This window comes from Cucurbita maxima, unplaced genomic scaffold (assembly GCF_002738345.1).
Source record: "Cucurbita maxima cultivar Rimu unplaced genomic scaffold, Cmax_1.0 Cma_Scf00012, whole genome shotgun sequence".
NCBI classification, from domain to species: Eukaryota; Viridiplantae; Streptophyta; class Magnoliopsida; order Cucurbitales; family Cucurbitaceae; genus Cucurbita; species Cucurbita maxima.
The window spans coordinates 3,094,179-3,113,292 of record NW_019272028.1 but is presented as its reverse complement, the minus strand read 5'-3'; the positions used below and the strand labels follow the sequence as shown (position 1 = coordinate 3,113,292).

Below are 19,114 nucleotides of genomic sequence, written 5' to 3'. Positions count from 1 at the left end.
TTATTTATAGTTTTTTCAAAAGGCAACATATCAACTGAGAGTGTCTTTTAGTTAACCAACGAGAGTAATTTGTATTGAAAATCGAACCTTATAAGGTACTTTGCGTCTAGAATTTCCAAATTGAGAGGGAGATGAATTGGAAAGGGAGATGGAGGAGATATTGACTGTTGATAGAAATGATTGTGTGCAATAGAAAACTTCCCAGCCATTCCACTCTTTGAATTATTGATATCAAGGCCAACAAAACAAACACAATGAAATTCAGTATTGTTTAGTTTCATTCATCAATGGAAGGGCGAGTGGTATTGGGCAGCCCCCTCCCTCGAACAAAAGACGAGAACAAATGTAAAGATCTGGAGGGCTGGGCGTAGGGTACCATATGGGACGCCTCACGAACCGTTGCAAATGTCAGTATATTGCCGTACTCGATCGCCCACCTGCCCACTTGTCCCTTGTGAAACCAAGCTCCGTACAGTGCTGTGATCTTGAATTTTAGCTCATCAGCTAGCTCCCGAACCAACGTTCTAGATCCCATTAGTGGTACCAGCTCTTTAGATAAGACATTAATTATCATCTCAAATATTGATACAGTTTGATTGCCACGAAAAAAAACAATGATAATTGAAAATGTACCTGAAGATCCAAACTGGGATGTGGTTTTGGACTATTCTCTTCAGTATGGGAAGCATGTTGATACTCGTATCATTGTAATTGTAATCTAATATGCTGCTCAAATGTACCAAAAATCATGATTTAGATTGTGTTGTTAACCTCATCCAATAATTTATTTTAGGTTAAATTAATAAAAATATTTATAAGTTTTGTACTTTATCAAAAAAAAAAATATAATAATAATAATACTAAACTTGTTTAAAAAAAAGTGAATCATAGGATGTGGGCTTACTCAATGCACATGGACCATTCATAAGGCAACTTAGTACGATTAGCATGAAGAGCCACTTGAACTTCTGGCAAGTTCAAATAAAACAGCCTTTCATAGCTCATACACACATCAACTCCCATACTCATTTTACCTGCCTGCAAAAACATCCCAAAACAAAACACAATCGAACTTCCATCAAAAGGTCAAAAGATTTGAACCCGAAAAACGGTTTGCACGAACCAATTTCTTCAATCTGAGCTCTTGCTGGACAAGGGATGGATAGCAAACATCAAAAAGAACACCATAGTTGTTAATGTAATCGCCCACGATGTGATTGGCATCGCTTGGTTGCACGACTTGCTGACATTGTGCGGATTGGTCAGCACATAATCATCAAAATCGCAGTCTCTCATGATTGTGAGCCCCACTTCATCGGAGATCATGCCATGCGATCAAAAGAACTCAGTACACCGCTAGCGCGTCCCTGTCCAAATGAAGCAATGGGTTCCCAATCTTTGGGACCCATTACCAATAAATACTCCGTGTAAATGGAGTGTGAAAGTTATCTATTTATAATCAAATAAACTACAAGAATATCTAAATAGTAATAAATGGAAAGATACCTAAAAACAAATATCTATATATTTGTCCTATAATAAAATATGATACATATGGTAAACTATAATATAATATTAAATATCCTTTAATAGATCCATTCAAATGGGTTTTGATTTTTGGGTTGGTGTTCATCGGGCAACTCCTTTGATGTTGAACTTGAAGGCGTTTGAGTTAGTGTTGTAGTCTAGTATGGCGTCCGCTAGCTGAAGAATGTAATGACCTGCGTCGAGTTAAATATGTTTGAGTGCTTATGAGAGATTAAATTACAAGTTTAGTTTTGTTTGTAGTTTTGGATTTACCGGCGTAACTTTCTCCAGTGAGGAAAAATGGTCGATCTTTGAATGCAGAAAACTTTTCGTACCACTTTAACATGAAGGTGAGCATATCCCTTACTGCCAAATTAATAAAAATACGATGAAACTTGTATTTTATTTAAAAAATATTAACTCTAAAAATAATTCAAGAGTAAAAAAATAATGATAAAAAAATTTAAAATCTTTTTATTTAGTTGTTAATACTATTTTTAAAAAATTTTAAAACTTGGGGAGTATTTTTTAAATATGGTATTTATGACAACGGTATTAAATTTTTTTATGTCAGATAGAAAGTTCACGATACAAATTTAAAAGTTTAGGAAAACGAACCGGTGGAGGAATCGCCCGTAGTGTAGTCCGAGGTTGTGTTGGAGTATGACTATCCTACCCCAGCAGGAGACTCCACAAACAGCAGATTAGAGGCTAATAAAGTAATTTCAGCACATTAATAACAATTGTACAACAAACTTGGGAAATTAACATATGAACAATTTAGTGAACTTTCTTAATACCTCTATTCCAAGGCATGGAGTTTCTTCGAAGCCCTCGACCATCTCCTTTCGGATAAAATGGCCCCAATTTCGTAAAAGCACCGCCGTCCACGGACGAACAACTGGGCCCTACATATATGTTATGATATGATATGTTTAAAAAGTGATTCCAAATTCAAACGATAAATAAAGAAAGCGAACCTCCATTGAGCCAGAGAGTGAGGGGCAGGAGATGGGCATCTTGCTGAGCTTCAGCAAAGTAGTAAAACAAGCTTGTCCCGGCATCGACATCGACATCGACATAGCCTGCAAATTGTCTAAAACTGACCTTTGGCTGGCCGGGCAGCCTCCCGACCAGATCCTCGGCCGGGAAGCCCTCGACTGCCACCCGTAAGACGACGAAGAGCCACCCCCACACAGCGCCAAGGCTTCTCCACCGCTCCATGGCTCCAAACAGTCCCATCAGTGCTGAAAATATAATTTCCAGAGAAGTGGGAGTGGATATGTTTCCTTTTATGGTGCCTTTGAAAAGGTAATACATTGATGGGTTCTTATAAAGACATATGACAAATGGTGCTTGAACACACCCACGCACCAACCCCTCGCCCACTTTTCATATTTTAAAATTTTTAAAATATTTAAAAAATAGTCTTTAAAAAAAAAAAAAATTATTTTATTCTAAAAGTTAATGGGTATTTTTAAAACATAGTCTAATTTATTAATAAAAATTGTGAAAGATCAAATTGTTTTTTGAAGCGAGGTATTAACTATTTTCATAATGGTGAGGGTATTTTTGAACTTTTTGGCAAGTTTGAAGGTATTTTTGAACTCCGCTTTTTAAAGTTTAAACGTATCATTAAAACTTTTGAAAGTTTTATAATGATATTTTGGATATTTTTATTAATTTTGGTGGGAAAAAAATAAGATTGTTAATGAATTATATTGCTAATTAGTCATGATGCATTGTAATTAATTAATGAGTGTTTATAAAAGTTAAAGGTGGCGACAAAACGGAGGCGTTTCGACTCTTGTGGTCCTACCATTTCTTTCATTTTTTCTTGAGATCTTTTTACACTACCGAGCATGCTGTGAAGAGGCTGATTGGCCGTTTTCTACCAACGACCACATTGCTCCTTGCAGACAAGGTACCATAACTATAATTTGGAGATGCATTAGCTTTAAACCTTCGATGTTAAGAGAATGAGTATATCGTGCGTGCCCACAAGTACACGACGTTAAAACAAGAAAAGGGTGGCTTTAAATTTGGGAGGTTGATTATAAGAATGCGAGATCTCACGTCGGTTAGTGAGGGGAACGAAACATTCTTTATAAAGGTGTGAAAACCTCTTCCCGTAGACGCATTTTAAAATCGTGAGAGAAAACTTAGAAAGGAAAGTACAAAAGAGACAATATGACTAGTGGTAGGTTTGGACGGTTAAAATGAAAGTTCTAAAATATCCCATCGAGAGTTTGGAAGGAAAAGTCTAAAGAGAACAATATTTGCTCGCTTTAAGTTTGGACTCTTACAAAAAAGTTCTAAAATATCCCATTGAGAGATCGACATAGAGATGTCAAAGGCCTAGGTCTTGCAATTTTAGATCCTTTTTTGGGCCTCCTTCCTCTATAAACCGAACGAAAGCTAACCAAAGCTCTATGGGTTCTATGTTTTGGAGCTAGTCTAAAAATGGATGCATCTTTTACAAAAGAGACTACTCCATTCGCCACCTTAGGGATGATATCGTAGCTATATGATATTTACCTCGTCTAAATTTAACTGAATCGACCCGTGATTGACTAGAACATAAATATGACTCAAGTGTAACAACATAAGAAAACCATCATTCAGATGCATATCTATGCACCAAGTATTTACTAAGCATTTGCTCAAGGAAACAGGAGCAAATTGTTTCTGAGATGAAAACAACACTTGAACAGTTCCCCTTATATTTCTCTGAGTTACAGTTTCCCAAGAAGCCATCGTAGAACGGTGAATTTCAGCAACAAGAACAAGAAGCACTTTCTCTATATGTAAATTTCACTTCTATCTACTGTCATAGGTATAATATAAATGCAAAAGTAAAACAAAAACAAAAAGTTTACAGAGATGAGAGGGAAACTGAAGTAGTGATACTTGGAGATGGAGTGACAGTAGAATTGTCTGTCCAGTTTGTTTCACCCCAATGCCACAACATACTCTCCCAGAAGCAAAAATCTTCGAAGCATGTATTCAAACGAGAGTCTTTGATCTTTATTTTCCAGTGACCATTGGTGAAGTTACCTTTCTCCGCCTGCCTTCGGTCCCACTCCAGTTGCGCCTTCTGCTTGGATCGAAGCAAACAGAATCTCTGCAGGTTTTCGGGCATGGCGTCGTGCACCTTCCACCATCTCTTATGTGCAACATTGCTAGCAAACTCCTGTAGAAGGTCTACATTCCAATTGCAATCGTAGTCCCGGAAGCAAATCCATGGTTTGTTACCTAAATAATGGAGGACATAGAGGATTGGAGGGTCGGCTCCGAAAAGCCGAGTCTTCATCTCCTTCTTCTCTTCCTCGTCACCTTCCCAGAAGTGCTTCAAGAAGTTCATGTGCTTCGGTATGCGATGCCACCATGTGAAGATTTCATTTAGATACCCCTGGTCACCACCGTTATAAGACTCTATCTCATTGATGTGATCCATTAGCAACTGAAACGTGCAATTTGATGGTTCGATCACCATAACTCCCGAGTTGAATAAAGTTGCATTGTTCCCTGTCGCAGTTATCTCAGGCATCTCAAAGAGAAAATCAATATTTCTAAGAATGAGCATGTCAGCATCTATAAAAATTATCTTATCATAGCTTGTCAACTGCCAAAGACGAAATTTGCTGTAGTTCCATTCGTTGTACGCGTCTCGTTCAGCTTTTGGGTTCCTGATTCTTTGGATGGTATGGACCTTCCAACCAGCTGCCTCCAGGCCTCCTCTGTGGTACTCACCAATTGTTTCATCAACAAGTATTACAAGATCCCGTGTCGAACCAGTCATGCGGATACTTTGAGCAGCTGCAATAGCTCCACAGACGTATACATGTGCAGAGTGCAAAATTGTTGCATATGCTTCTCTGTTTGCTCGTTCTGAGTAAAAGTACTCTGCTCACGAAGTTTTTAGTTGGTCAGTCTCTAAATATAACAGTAACACACCTAATCCTTCATTTTTGTTGTGCATTTCCAGCCTGTACATATCTACCAGCCTATCTATTGATAAACAGACGTTTAATGATTAAAGCGCCCCAAAGAGCGACTACAACAAGCCTATCTATTAAACTAGTAGGGTCTTTGGGGTAAGCCCAATAGAGATAATATGCGAAGTTTCTCTAGTAGGTAAGTTAATAGAACATATCAATCCCATAACAACTAAAGAGGAAGTAAAAAAGTTTTGGACATGACGGATAAAGTAATAGCAAGTACCTTTAGCCTTTAGAGGAACTGAAAGTTCACATGACCCAATGGGGAGCCGTAGTTTGTCCCTCAAGATATTCAAGCTAGGTCTATAAAGCCATACATTCCCTTCATGTATGATAAGTTCTTTGCATCGAAAGAGATTTGGGATAGGAAAGCATTCGGTCACCAACAGTACATGTACATAACGATTTCCTTTAGCAGATGCAGCAATCCTAGCTGCTTCAAGTTGCAAGTGCAACCGAGCCACATCTCTTGTCCACCGACCTGATTTGTCACATGGCAGCTTCACGGCTACAAGATCTATACGGGGTTTTGTAGGAATCTGAAGCTGTGGTAAAGAAGGACAAGAGGGGACCTCAAACTCTTCTTCCTCATCAATCCATTCGGGGTATAGGGCTTCCCATGTTAAATTGTTGGCTCCATGTTCTAAACGAAGAACAACATGCTCTGTTTCCAGAAAGAGTTCTTTCCAGTGGTCAACCTCACTATCATTAAAGTTGAGCAAACCAATTCCCTGATACTTGTCCCGGTCAGTCAGTGACTCGACAACATCAGAAATCTCATCCCAGTTGACTTCCGACAAGGATATATAACGAGCATCTCTACCTGTCCATCTGCTAACAAGAACTCACAAGTGAGCACCAAGCTTCTCGCTTAAAAATATTGCAAAAACTGGATTCTTAGAATTTCAAGCACACAAGTTATCACGTGTAAATATTAATTTCACAAGAATACTGTCCTCAAAGAGAAGTTAAGGTTATAAACTTCACAACCTCCTACTTTGAGAAGAAAATAGATGAGGTAAACTAAAACCAGATAATAATGAACTCGATAAGAGCCATATCCCTAACAGAAATGTGTTCAGATTATCATAACCTTCTACATAATTTGCAACCAACAGATCCCCCTATCATCATTAGTTTTCTTATCTAGTTTCCTGATTTTGTGTTTCTCCTTCCAGTTTCATATTCTCCATTAACATTCCTTTCCATTTCTTCTTTATTTCTCATAACCACTAAAGCTAGGAAGTTGAATATAGAGATACTATAACATTTGGGAAATATAACAAGCTGAATTTCACAAAAGCACTTGAAAGAAAATTGAGTAATAAAAATGGCCTACCGAGATCCTTTTAATGGATGATCTGAAACATGAACTGCAGGTGAATGGAAGAGAGTCACTATTGTTCCTAATACAATAATAACCAGCACGAGTTTTAACGAAGGTTTGCAGTTCAAAACCCTATCACGAAAAGGAATATGGAGGGCCCTCTCAACAACTTTGAAATCTTTAATTCTTTGGAACCTTCTCTTGCTTGTTTCTTCACTGCTTCAGAAGACATTCAAGACAATATTAGCAAACTTTCACACATCCATTCATTCAGATAGTAAAAGAACACCCCGTATAGAACAAAGAAATAAGTACAGTCAAGCTATGGTAAAAATCGTTTAAAAATTGGTCGCAATTTCCAAGAAGAACAGACAAACGTACGGTTCAGAGCAGCAATTCGTAAGCATTCTGAAATTGCTGAAATTAACTATTGATTGGATCTATAAGTTGCTTAATAAGGAGTTGGAGGGAGAAGGAGCTGAGAGCTAAATCTATGAAAAGAACAGAACAAAAAAACTAATTTGAGGAAAGACATCATTAAGAAATAATTGCAGATAGCAGAAAGCTTCCCATATAAGATCCCTAACTAGTAGTTAAATTGCCTTCAAAATTTAGTGCATTCATAAATCGCATTACGTTCAAACTTCGATTTCATTTTCCTCGTTTAGTTAACTGATAACTCAACCTCCACAACCTCTAACCGCTGAAATCTCCCCAATTACTATGCAAATCTTGACCTGTAAGCTCCCACACTGTTGGCGGGGTGCTCATTGACGCAAAATTAGCAAAATGCAACAAAATGCAAGTGAGAAAACTAAAGAATTGAAGTTTATCAAGAAAATGAAGATCGAACTTCGCAGTCAATACATACATTTAGGAGCAAAACTGAGCAATAATTCAAGAGTAGCTTAAGAAAAAGAACAAGAAATGATGATTTCGCGAGCGGCGAGAGAGACTCACTTATTAGAAGAAAACAATCGATATCTAGGTTCAGTGGGGCTCAGGGGAAGCGCTCTCATCTTCAACAGCTACAACACTACCGCATCAGGAACTCAGCTTCTTCTGATCCCAGGAACCCGAAGAACAAAAGCCCAAAACTCCAGGAAAGTAAACGCGAAGAAGAAAAGAACAACAGCAATCAAATTCACCAAAAAGGAAAAGGTTCAACGCCTGATACGAGAAATTGAAACATGGCCATCGGATCCCGAGTTCATAGGTTGACGGTGAGGGAGTTGCAGAGAGAAGAAAACAGATTAAAAGGAGAAAAATCCATGGCGGTGAAGTTGAAATAAGGCCGCCAAACTGTCTTTGGGAATTTTTTAATACTTTATTTTTTACAAAAATAATAATAAATAAATAAATAAATAATTTACATCAGCCAATAAAAATTAAAAACTAATACTAAAATTTTAAAATATGTCAATACACACCTTATTATTATTAATTTATAATACATTGGGTATAAAGAAAAAGAATTGTATTTACCAAAGTAAAATTCATCCAATGCCGACAGAGAAAGGGCAGTGACGTATTTTAATTATTCCCAAAATAAATAAATAAATAAATAAAAAGTTCATAATAAATAGATTAAATTTCCAAAGACTTTTATTTTTTAAAAATGATTTTTTAGTCTACTCTACCTACCATTATATACATATATATATATTTTTTTTTTGAAAATTAAGTTTATTTTCTCGTTATTATATTGATGTGATGTCATGGGAAAAATTGGAAAAAATAAAAAATAAAAATCGAAGAAAAATTTAACCGTGAACAAATTTGAATCAATCCATAAGAAGAAGAGATAAATTCGGACAATAGTCTGTGCTACCGTGTTAATACCACGTATCAAAAATACTCCTTAACTAAGAGTAAAATTTAAATGTCTATATAGTGAGGATAATAATTTTATAAAAAAGTATTTTTTAATTCAAAATATTAACAATAAATATATTTTTAAATTTTTTTAGACGAAGAATATTTTTATTAATTTAGTTAATATTAAATTTATCCCAACTCCAAGTGTTTGAGATGATATAATGTTATTTTATTTTTAATTAATGTTGATTTTTACTATAAATAGATTTATTGAGAATTAGAAGTTAAGAGTGCAATTTTTAAAATGGGATTTTTTTTAGCTTTATTTTCACTATTTTATTCTATTTTTAATTATTTGAAGGATAAAAAAGTGGATTTATTATTATTATTATTATTTTTTGTTGAAAAAGTATATATATATATATATTTGTTTTAAAATTGAATGACCAATTAAAAGATAATGTGTTGTACAAATCATTTTATTTTGTTTTAAATCAATTTAATCTAAATATAATTTCAAAACTCAATTATATGGACGTTGTGTTCTTTAATTTCATATTTTATTAAAAAAAATATTATCCTAGCCAAATTTAAAAGTAAAAATAGGTTTCTTAAAATTATTATTTTAGTTTTTAATTTTTTTTTATATTTTTTATGTACATAGAGAGAGAACGGAAGAAGGCTAGTTTTCAAAGAGAGTGGAAGAGTGAACGAAACGGTGCGTGTTGGAGATCATCGAAACTAATCGGCAACTTACCAACTGACGATCGAATTTGGGTTTCTTCCCTCGTCGGTCGTCGCAGATCTGAGACTTTCCGTCCTAATATCGCCGAATCTGCTCGCTAACCACTACAGTCGCCGAGTTTGGTGTCGGGATCAGGACTGTTTATTTGAAGGATTACGAGCTAAAAATGGTGCTGATATCGGTCGTTCGGGATTATATCAACAAGATGTTGCAGGACATCTCCGGCATGAAGGTTCTCATCCTTGATTCTCAGACGGTACGCGCCATCATATCTATTTTACTCTTTCAATTTTCTTTCTGTTTGGTATTGAGGAGAAGAAAAGGAAGAAGTTGTGAAAAATTTGTTCCGGTTCGGGGGATGGGGAAGAGGAAATCTTGTTTCAGTTTTCTGAGTATTGAATTAGTCTGAAGAAGGCGAAAATTTTGTATTATAGAATACTTCAGATGTATTTCAGAGCATACTTCTATAATTTACTCCGTGTAATTTTTGTATATTATTGCTTTATCTCTTTATGAGCGTGGAGCTGGAGGGGTAATAGATTCCAAACTATCAATTCTTATATCATGACCGTGCTGAATATTGATTTTGATCAAATAATCTAGATTGTAACGAATTATTCTTTTATTGAAATATTGATTGCCAGTTCTGCTGGATAACGTTTAGTGCCATAATCCGTGAAATTTGAGCTTTAGATAGGCATTGCGTAAGTTCCTCTGTGCTAAAATTTTCATTTCCTGATTTCTGATGTGTAACGATTTATCTGGCTGTTGAATAAGTATGTAGTTGTTAAGTAAAATTGGTGGCATTGTATCATATATTACAATCATGCTAGAATTAGACCCCCCCGAGTGTTCGTGATGATGATGCAACGATTACATCAGAAGGATCAACTTTTGTTGTTATTAATTTTGGTTGCAGGTCAGTGTTGTTAGTGTGGTTTACTCACAGTCAGAACTTCTTCAAAGAGAAGTCTTTTTGGTTGAATTGGTAGATACCATTTCTATGTCAAGAGAATCCATGTACCATCTTAAAGCGGTTTGCTTTCTCAGACCAACATCAGAGAATGTACAGCTTTTGCGTCGTGAGCTGGCTAATCCTAGATTTGGGGAGTATCATCTCTGTGAGTTCTTCATATCTTTCATGGATTTTTGGCTTATGCAAGTAACTTTGAGACTTGATAATATAAGCTGCTATTGATACATTAATCATTCTTCTGTATATCTGAATTGCAGTTTTCTCCAACATTTTGAAGGAAACTCAGATTCATATACTTGCTGATTCAGACGAGCAGGATGTTGTCCAGCAAGTTGTGGTAATTTTTCTTCTACAGGAATTATATAAGACGCAAGTCATGGCCAGAGAACATCAATTTTTTTTTTTAATAAATCTTCTTGGTGACCCTTTCAAATTTGTGTTCATAAAGAAATCTTATATGTGTATGAAATTGGGGAGGGATAATTCACGTGAAGTTCTTAAGTAGAATAGTTTTCTGGAATCCTGGTCCTTCCCCTTTGTTGTACTACGTCAAAATAGATGGCTAGTTTGTCAATGGTATGAACCTTATTATATGTCATTGAGCCTTGTCATTAGGCTTAGAGTTAAAACTTCATTCTCTACTTATTTTGTTTGTCGTCTGGTATAGTTGGTTTGTAGAGTTGTATTGTATTCATATGTTAGATTTGAGTTTGATAATCACACATAATTGTGGAATGGTCATGCAGGAGTTTTATGCGGATTTTGTGGCCATTGATCCATATCATTTCACTTTAAATATGTCATCAAACCATAGATACATGATCCCGGCAGTTGTTGATCCTCCAAGTTTGCAACATTTCTGTGACCGAGTTGTAGATGGCATTGCAGCACTTTTCTTGGCCTTAAAACAAAGACCTGTTATTCGGTACCAAAAGACTTCTGATATTGCCAGGAGGATAGCACAGGAAACATCAGTACGTAAATTCTTAATACTCCAAGTTGCATTTTGACATTTTGTCAGTTACCCTTCCATAGGATTATACTTGACTCTAGAAGCAGTGTCATGACTTCAAATTCATATTTTTTTATTTGAGGCTTTATTTTCACAAGTTTAAAGTGTTAAAGGTCTCTAATATATATTGTTTCTGATGGGCCAGAAACTTATGTATCAGCAAGAAAGTGGTCTGTTTGATTTTCGAAGAATGGAAGTTTCCCCTTTGTTGCTGGTAATTGATAGGAGGGATGACCCGTTGACCCCCCTGCTGAATCAATGGACTTATCAGGTATTGGGGTCACAAAAAAAATTACCTTTTTGCTTCACTGTTTCTACGTGTTTGTGTTGGTTATTCATAGTTATGTTTTCTAGGCAATGGTTCATGAATTGCTAGGTATTCAAGACAATAAAGTGGACTTGAAAAGCATTGGGAAGTCTTCAAAGGACCAACAGGTATAAATTTCACTCTTCTACTCTGCACTAGTATACATTTTCTATTAGACAATTAAACATGTTGACAATTTGCTTGGCCTTTGGGGTCATGCAGGAGGTTGTGCTATCATCAGAGCAAGATTCATTTTATAAAGCTAACATGTATGAGAATTTTGGAGATATTGGGATGAATATCAAGAAGTTGGTGGATGATTTCCAGCAAATTGCCAAAAGTAACCAGAACATACAAACAATAGGTTTGTATGAAATAAAGTTTGAAATTCTTCCTAGGTATTTGTGGAGGATCAACTAAGGGGACTAAATTGTTTTTAATGCTTTGTTTTCTTCAGAGGACATGGCCAAGTTTGTTGATAATTATCCAGAGTACAGAAAAATGCACGGTAATGTTTCAAAGCACGTGACATTGGTGACAGAAATGAGTAAAGTAGTAGAGGAGAGAAAGCTTATGTTAGTTTCACAGACAGAACAGGAATTGGCTTGCAATGGTGGGCAAATGGCTGCTTTTGAGGTTATAATATTTTCTTCTTTGCTTTTCTTTTGTGAATATAAGTTGTATTTTTTTTTTTTTTTTCTTATCTGTAAATCTTGTCATTGTCCCATCTTCATGTTTTCTTGGACATCCATTTTGTGACTTACTTCACATGATACTTGAGGACTATAATCTGGTTCTGCTATTTTTCTGGAAGGAAGATAGGAGAGTTAAAGACTGAATTGTCTTTTGTTTTTATTTTTTGTCTATATTATAAGAATAAGATACATTAATTTTTCGGGCAGTTATTATGATTGAAATAATTGTTTAAAATCTGTTCCTTGTTTTTTATTTCCTAGTTCTAACTTGCGTTTTTGTTTCTTATGTGCCCATGGTCTATAAAAGGTTTGAGCCTCCCGACATTAGTGTGGAACTATTGATTAGCTATGAGTTTGTTAATTGATGAGATTTAGTTGTTACATTCAGCGTCACTTCCTCTGCTCTCGTCCTTTTCAGGCTGTAACAAATCTTTTGAACAATGAGAATATTTCTGATATAGACCGTGTGCGCCTAGTTATGCTGTATGCCTTACGGTATGAGAAAGAGAGCCCTGTTCAACTGATGCAGCTTTTCAACAAACTGGCTTCTTGTTCTGCAAAATATAAAACTGGGGTAATGTATACATTTAAGCGTTTTTTTAACCAATTGTTTGAACTTCGACTTCTCTATTTAAAGATTTTAAACTCATTGGACTATTTTATGGGTATTATTTATGCTATGCCGATTCATTATATCTTTTTCTTGGGTTTTGAAAAGATTTCTGTTTCTTCATCCTCTATTTGTAAGAAACTAGTCATCCTATGGCAAACTATTATCACAATGTAGTTCATATTCTATGCTATAACTAGTGGGCTAGTCTTCAATTATCTTGATGTGCTCAACAACGTGATATGACAGCTTGTCCAGTTTCTTTTAAAACAAGCTGGTGTTGATAAGAGAACGGGTGATCTTTATGGGAATCGAGATCTTTTGAATATTGCTCGTAACATGGCTCGTGGATTAAAGGTATGCTCAATGCTCATAGAAATAAAAGAACTGCTTAATTTCTTCTAGTTTGCGATTTAGGTTGCTTATTTACTGTTATCTTCACTTATGCTTTAGGGGGTTGAGAACGTGTACACTCAGCATCAACCTCTTTTGGTCCAGACCATGGAAAGTATAATCAAAGGACGATTGAGAGATATGGACTACCCGTTTGTTGGGAATCACTTTCAGCAAGGAAGGTTTGTTGCTAGTGTGAGCGTGTGTCTCAGTTGCTTTTCTTTTCTTCTCTTTTCTTTTTTTTTTTTTTTTTTTTTTTCTTTTTTTTTTTTTTGCTAGAACCTTCATTTCTTTGCATATTAAATTCTATGTTATACGGTTTGTGATTGTGTTTCTTATAAAAAATCCATTTTTACCTGGATAAATATCGTAAAGCTCTCCTTATTTAGATCAACTGTGTTGTTTGTTTATGATTCTGATGTTTGTAGCATATGGTAACTTGTTATGAATGTTGATTGTTAATTAGGTAAAGGTTTGAAAAGACATTCAGATGGCTGCTATATAACTCCATTTCTATACCAGCTTAAAGTTTTTTTTCCAAGAATTTGATATGCCGTTTGGAATCAGATTATATCTTTTCTTTTTTCAAGAAACGATATTTTGATTATCAAAAGAGAAGTACAAGAAAGGGGAGATGAGATATCTCCACGTGCCTGAAGGATTAAAAAAGGTCTCCCAATTAGCAAAGATTTGTCATGCCATAATTGCAAAAAACTTTGAAAGTAGAAGACTAAGAAGCGAAGATACTAGATAGCAAAACTGTTCCTTTTCATGTTTTCCCCTTCAAATATTGTTTTGTTTCTCTCGTGTCTCCATAAAATTGCTGTAACTTCACCACACCAAAGGGAGTCTAGCATGACCTCTAAATGAAAATCAGATGATCATCGTAGGGCTTTCTTTTTGTGTTTTTCTTGATTAAAATAATTTTATTCTCTATTTATAGAAAGAATCTTCTGTTAAAATCTATGAATTGAACTTGGCTACTTTGTTCTGAAACAGGCCCCAAGAAGTCATCATTTTTATTGTAGGTGGGACAACATATGAGGAGTCACGTGCGGTAGCTTTACAAAACGCAACTACTTCTGGAATACGTTTTATACTGGGTGGTTCTGTCGTTCTAAATTCTAAGAGGTGAGCAATAATGGTTACTTGATTTCATGATCTATTTTATGTGTTATTATCACTTTCCAATTTTGTATCTGGATTCTAGATGGAAAACATGTTAAAAAATTTCTATCCAGGATATTGTCATACTCTGTGTCTATGTGAGTAGGTTTGTGTCTATTTATGATATGAATCTTATTGCTATAATTAGTAACTGTTCTATCTGATTAGTTGGATGAGGTGGTTGCAAGAGTAATTAAGTAATCGACCGTCCTACAAGTACTCTTGCAGTAATCATAACTCACAATCTACAACCACTTGAAAAATTAAAAATAAGAAGGAAAAAAAGGGGAAAGAACAAGAAGAAAAAAGAACAGGAAGCAAAACTCTCATACCCCACAAGTTTATTGGTTTCCATATTGGAACCTACTATATAATCTCCTTGCAAACACTTTGAGCAAGTAGTTATTTTCATGATGTCAACATTTGGCTGGTATAGGTTTTTGAAGGACTTGGAAGAAGCTCAGCGTATATCTCGTTCGAGCGCCTCTTTGATTTAAAGCTCAACAGATCTCGCAAAGTAACAAATCCGATTATGGGAGGTTTTCATTTGGTTGCTGCCAGTTACACTAAATGATTGCAGATGATAGAAGAAGGAAGAGGGAGTCCTGGAATATGCTTTACCATTAGAATCCCAAGGTCCCAGCCTCAGTCTCAGATGTCATTGTTCGTTACCAATTTGCTCAAACGTTCAACAATAAACAGGGTTAGTAGCTAGCAAGTGAGTTAAAAGTTTCTTCTCATCGTGTTAGAACAAATGTCCCACTCGTGGCGTATAGAAAAATGTCCCATTCTTTTTGTATATTTGGAAGCATGAAAGTCTTGCAGATGTAGAGTACACTATTTAGAGGTATGCCATTTATATATATATATATAGCACATTATACGCTTTCATATCCTAGGTCAGTTGGGAAAGTTAACAGAGATTATGTAGATTATGTTCAGAAGATCTTGTTCAAAATCCCAGATGTATTATTTTTCTTCTTTTGTCTGTCATTTCTCTTCCTTCTTCTCTTGTTGGAAGAACTCTTGTTATAATGCAAGACATTTTCTTTCACTCTATTAGTTTTCTCTGTATGTGAAGAGATGGGAGTTGTCTAGAAGATGTTCTTGAGACTTGGAAGGAAAATTGAAAGCTAGTTGAACAAACATCTTGAAAGTCTTTAGATACCGGAGTATGAACAAAGATCTTGAAAGTCATTTAGATACCTGAGTAAGAAAGTAACCGCGAAAGTAATGATTCAAGAGTTCCAAGCAGACTCAGAAGAAAGTACCCACTTTTATTTTCTAAACTTTGTTTGAAACTCGATATTGACTTAAATATTAGAGTATAGGTGGCTTAGCACTTGTTCGTATTTATGCATGTCAAATTAAAATTTTCATAAAATTTGGGAATATTAAATGTGCCGAGCTCATTAATTACATAATTTAAGAGTATAAACGTTAAAATGGAAAATTTTTATTAGGCTCAAAATGGTAAAAGAAAAATATTTAAACATTTGATGGTATAAACATTAAAATCTGAATAATTAATGTGAAATTTTATTAGACTCAAAATGGTAAAAAAATATATATAATAATAAAATAAAAAAAGAAGCAATTTTAGAGGTCAAATTTAAAAATTAACGAAATACATTTAAATAATTCTCTTTTGGACCCTAGCTAGGTAGGTAGGTGACTACTCCGATCCCATTTTGTCTCACTCACAGATGACGTGGATTTAGAAATAATTCCATGCAGCCACGTCACATGACTCGTAACGCCGTTACATACGAAGCAAATAAGCCGTCTACATCAATGGCAGCTAAGCTAAGGAAGGCGAACTTTTACCCGTAACAGCCCATCGGAGCCCTCCAACTTCACTTGTGGGTCCTTCAATCAACGGCTGAAATTCTACTGTGCTATTCGCTTTTTCACCGACTTGTCGTTTTAATTTCTTCTTTAATTTGTAAACCACGTTTCCGATTGCCGAAGCAACCGCCGATTTTCTCGTCTCTTTGTTCCCAATTACCGCACCGACGGCTTGATATTTCCTCCGGCGGATTGATATTATCCCGACATATTCATCGGTTTTCCACTCGATTTTTCACCGGGAAATCTCCTCCACTGGTTTGTATTGATAATTTCTTTCCACCTCCCTTCTCTCTCTTTCGTTTTCTGTGAAGTGTTGTGGCTGTATTTTGTTTCCTTGTAATGTCTCTCCTCCATTCGTGTTATTTTAGCCTTTGAGGTCGCTGCTTGTAGAATAATCGGTGTTCTAGGGCTTAGCTCCGGTGTTGAGTTTTGAGACTTGATGTGATTACTCTATGCGCGGCGGGCGGGTAATTAGGAGCGCTGTTCTTTAAGTTTCAGTTATTGAGAACAGTGACTCGAAGCATCAGTCAGAGGTTGAATTTTCAGTGATAAACACTAATTTGAATCTTTTTATTTTATTGTTTGAAGTCCACACTGTATAAGACTGCTAGCTATCGTGAATTCTTGTTCAGAGGATCTTATTTTTATATACTTGATGGTCACTTATAGCGTTGAATCGCGCGTGCTCTCGTAGTTTTGTGTTAACTTATGATCATTACTCGAAATATCATCTGCATGATGATCTGTGAGGGATGATAACCTTTGCTGCAACATCGATAACTGTCTTAAGTGAAAGCGGAACATATTGATTTATTTTCCACGGGGAGTCTTCTGAGTCTGCCCAACCACTGGTGGTAGTTGACTCACGTCAAAGCAATTGTTTGTGTAGCCTATGTATCTAACATTCTTATATTAGTGTCTTCTCCCATGGTTTTTTTTTCCTGGTAGTTTTGTTCATTTTGACTTTCTAGGTCTTACGTATATCTTCAGTCTTAGACGTTCAACGTGTCGTCTTCCATTGGCTGGTCCTTTCTTAAGTGCAATGAAGTCTCAGTATAATCTATCGCAGGACAATCTGCATTTTTTACTTTGCAAGGGCTTGTCCCATTTTTCTCTGAGATCAAATTAGTAGTAATCTGGGAGAAAAATTAATTGTAGAATAAGACATTGCAAGATTTGTTAATAAGTTGGTTTTAATCAAACACATTCTTATTGAACCAGATTCTTCAAACATTTTTGCTTGATGGGATGGAGGATGTTCTTCTATACTTTTCTTATTCTATTCAAAATTGTGGAATCCTCTAGTAGATCAAGAAAGATGTGGTTGCTGAATCTAAGCACCGAAGCAGCACCTAACTTCAGCTGGACAATTCTTAGTGCTGGCGTATTTGTTCTTGTTGCACTTATTCTGTCCACGTTTCTCATCATTGAGCATTTAGCTTCTTATAATCAACCAGAGGTTTGTTTTGTTCCTTCATTTGATTGGAATTCCAAAGTATTAGTTATGTTATATCTTTTTGTTAAATTCTTGTCACTTGTTTGAGCTCTTCAACTTTACTGCTTGGGTGGGAAAAGATGCCTACGTCCAATCATACTAATTGTATTAACGTTGGTGGATTCCATTTTGACGTTTAACTATATATCTTCTACTAGTCTAGATGATCATCTGCAGTTACTCTCTGACTAAAAAAGATAACTCTGGTTACATAGATGTGAAAAAAATATGAAGTGTGAATAGTGAAGCTAATTGGAGTTTTACACCTTTGTCCTTCTGAATATAGGGGATGTACATAAGCTTGTGCATTTTCTAATCTTTGGATTAACTTGTGAAATGATACTATCATATTATAAGTTCTTTTGGCACTATTCTGTGATTAACAGAGTACCTTCCCTCTTTCAGGAACAGAAGTTTCTGATTGGTCTTATATTGATGGTTCCTGTTTACTCTCTAGAATCGGTGAGAGGAATTCTAATTCCCTTATTCTTTTATTCTTAATTTATTTTTGTAGTTTTTTATTTTATTTTAATTGCTCCTAATGGTTGGGAGTCTTTGATGTATGGTGCTAGTCCAACATATATCGTTGCACTTCTAATTAGAAGAAGGGCTAAAAAGACTCGGCAAGTGCATTTATTCCAAGTAGCATGCTTTCCTTGTGGTTGGATGGTTAGGTGATGCATGCTTGGGCTCTTAAGGATTTTGAATCTCAATATCTTTTTTTCCTTTTCTTGTCAGTGTACATTTTGGGACAATAGTTTTTTTACTTTGAATTGGCGTACTGTCTTTCCTTCAAACTCATTGGTCTCCTCCCATGTAATTGTTGGGGCATTTTTCCCGAAGAGAGAAGATGATTTTGGGTTGCATTTTTTTAGGACTTCCTTTTGGGATCTCTTGCTTAAAAAAAGGATGGTACGTCATCAATGATGAAGAATCCTCTAGTCATTTTTTGGACAATCTCACTTTTGCTGGTTTTAGTCGATGAAACTCTGTGCCCTTTTGTAATTACAATTTAAGCTCCTTTTGTGCCAATTCGATGTGTTTTTCCTTTTTGAAATTTTATTTATACAATGAAGCTTGTTTAATATTGTTGGCTTTTGTTGGTAGAAGAAGTTCTGGAATGCGATTTATTTGCATTTGACATTTTTATTTTTATTTTTGTGCAATTATTATTATTATTTTTTTTTTTT

General features: G+C 35.5%; 3 protein-coding genes and 1 pseudogene across 8 annotated transcripts in view; 2 read left to right on the top strand and 2 right to left on the bottom strand.

Annotated features, from left to right (window-relative positions):
• Positions 1 to 61: 61 nt before the first annotated feature.
• Positions 62 to 2,751, bottom strand: LOC111486884 (annotated as a pseudogene).
• A 1,393-nt stretch (positions 2,752 to 4,144) lies between these two features.
• On the bottom strand, positions 4,145 to 8,169 carry LOC111486862 (putative UDP-glucuronate:xylan alpha-glucuronosyltransferase 3). 6 transcript variants are annotated; one of them, XM_023134007.1, is made up of 4 exons: positions 7,816 to 8,169; positions 6,868 to 7,074; positions 5,752 to 6,362; positions 4,145 to 5,433 (listed from the first exon to the last, which is right to left on the bottom strand). In XM_023134007.1, exons 1-4 carry the CDS (start codon positions 7,872 to 7,874, stop codon positions 4,403 to 4,405), a joined length of 1,908 nt encoding a protein of 635 aa, XP_022989775.1. In that variant the 5' UTR covers positions 7,875 to 8,169; the 3' UTR covers positions 4,145 to 4,402. The 6 variants fall into 6 exon arrangements, with proteins under 6 accessions (XP_022989775.1, XP_022989780.1, XP_022989779.1 ...); XM_023134012.1 differs by lacking the exon at positions 7,816 to 8,169 and adding an exon at positions 7,237 to 7,302 and having other exon boundaries at positions 6,868 to 7,071; XM_023134011.1 differs by lacking the exon at positions 7,816 to 8,169 and adding an exon at positions 7,237 to 7,277.
• A 1,180-nt stretch (positions 8,170 to 9,349) lies between these two features.
• Positions 9,350 to 15,560, top strand: LOC111486867 (vacuolar protein sorting-associated protein 45 homolog). The gene is made up of 13 exons (XM_023134016.1): positions 9,350 to 9,674; positions 10,338 to 10,539; positions 10,652 to 10,731; positions 11,141 to 11,368; positions 11,552 to 11,677; positions 11,761 to 11,841; positions 11,936 to 12,077; positions 12,171 to 12,349; positions 12,827 to 12,982; positions 13,268 to 13,375; positions 13,472 to 13,593; positions 14,411 to 14,542; positions 15,015 to 15,560. Exons 1-13 carry the CDS (start codon positions 9,585 to 9,587, stop codon positions 15,073 to 15,075), a joined length of 1,707 nt encoding a protein of 568 aa, XP_022989784.1. The 5' UTR covers positions 9,350 to 9,584; the 3' UTR covers positions 15,076 to 15,560.
• A 974-nt stretch (positions 15,561 to 16,534) lies between these two features.
• Positions 16,535 to 19,114, top strand: part of LOC111487578 (protein LAZ1 homolog 1-like) — a 6,135-nt gene continuing 3,555 nt past the window's right edge. The window contains exons 1-3 of the mRNA XM_023135028.1: positions 16,535 to 16,684; positions 17,651 to 17,888; positions 18,330 to 18,422. Of these exons, the coding sequence (XP_022990796.1) occupies positions 17,673 to 17,888; positions 18,330 to 18,422 (309 nt within the window). The 5' untranslated portion in view covers positions 16,535 to 16,684; positions 17,651 to 17,672. The remainder of the gene's footprint in view (positions 16,685 to 17,650; positions 17,889 to 18,329; positions 18,423 to 19,114) is intronic.

Excerpts from the sequence above, each read along its gene's own strand:
- LOC111486867 (XM_023134016.1), top strand. The coding sequence starts at position 9,585 with ATGGTGCTGATATCGGTCGTTCGGGATTATATCAACAAGATGTTGCAG. Across the intron at positions 11,369-11,551 it reads GGATAGCACAGGAAACATCA|AAACTTATGTATCAGCAAGA; the intron begins GTACGTAAATTC and ends CTGATGGGCCAG. Across the intron at positions 12,350-12,826 it reads GGCAAATGGCTGCTTTTGAG|GCTGTAACAAATCTTTTGAA; the intron begins GTTATAATATTT and ends CGTCCTTTTCAG.
- LOC111486862 (XM_023134007.1), bottom strand. The coding sequence starts at position 7,874 with ATGAGAGCGCTTCCCCTGAGCCCCACTGAACCTAGATATCGATTGTTT. Across the intron at positions 6,363-6,867 it reads CATCCATTAAAAGGATCTCG|CAGATGGACAGGTAGAGATG; the intron begins GTAGGCCATTTT and ends AGTTCTTGTTAG. Across the intron at positions 5,434-5,751 it reads AGTTCCTCTAAAGGCTAAAG|AGTACTTTTACTCAGAACGA; the intron begins GTACTTGCTATT and ends CTTCGTGAGCAG.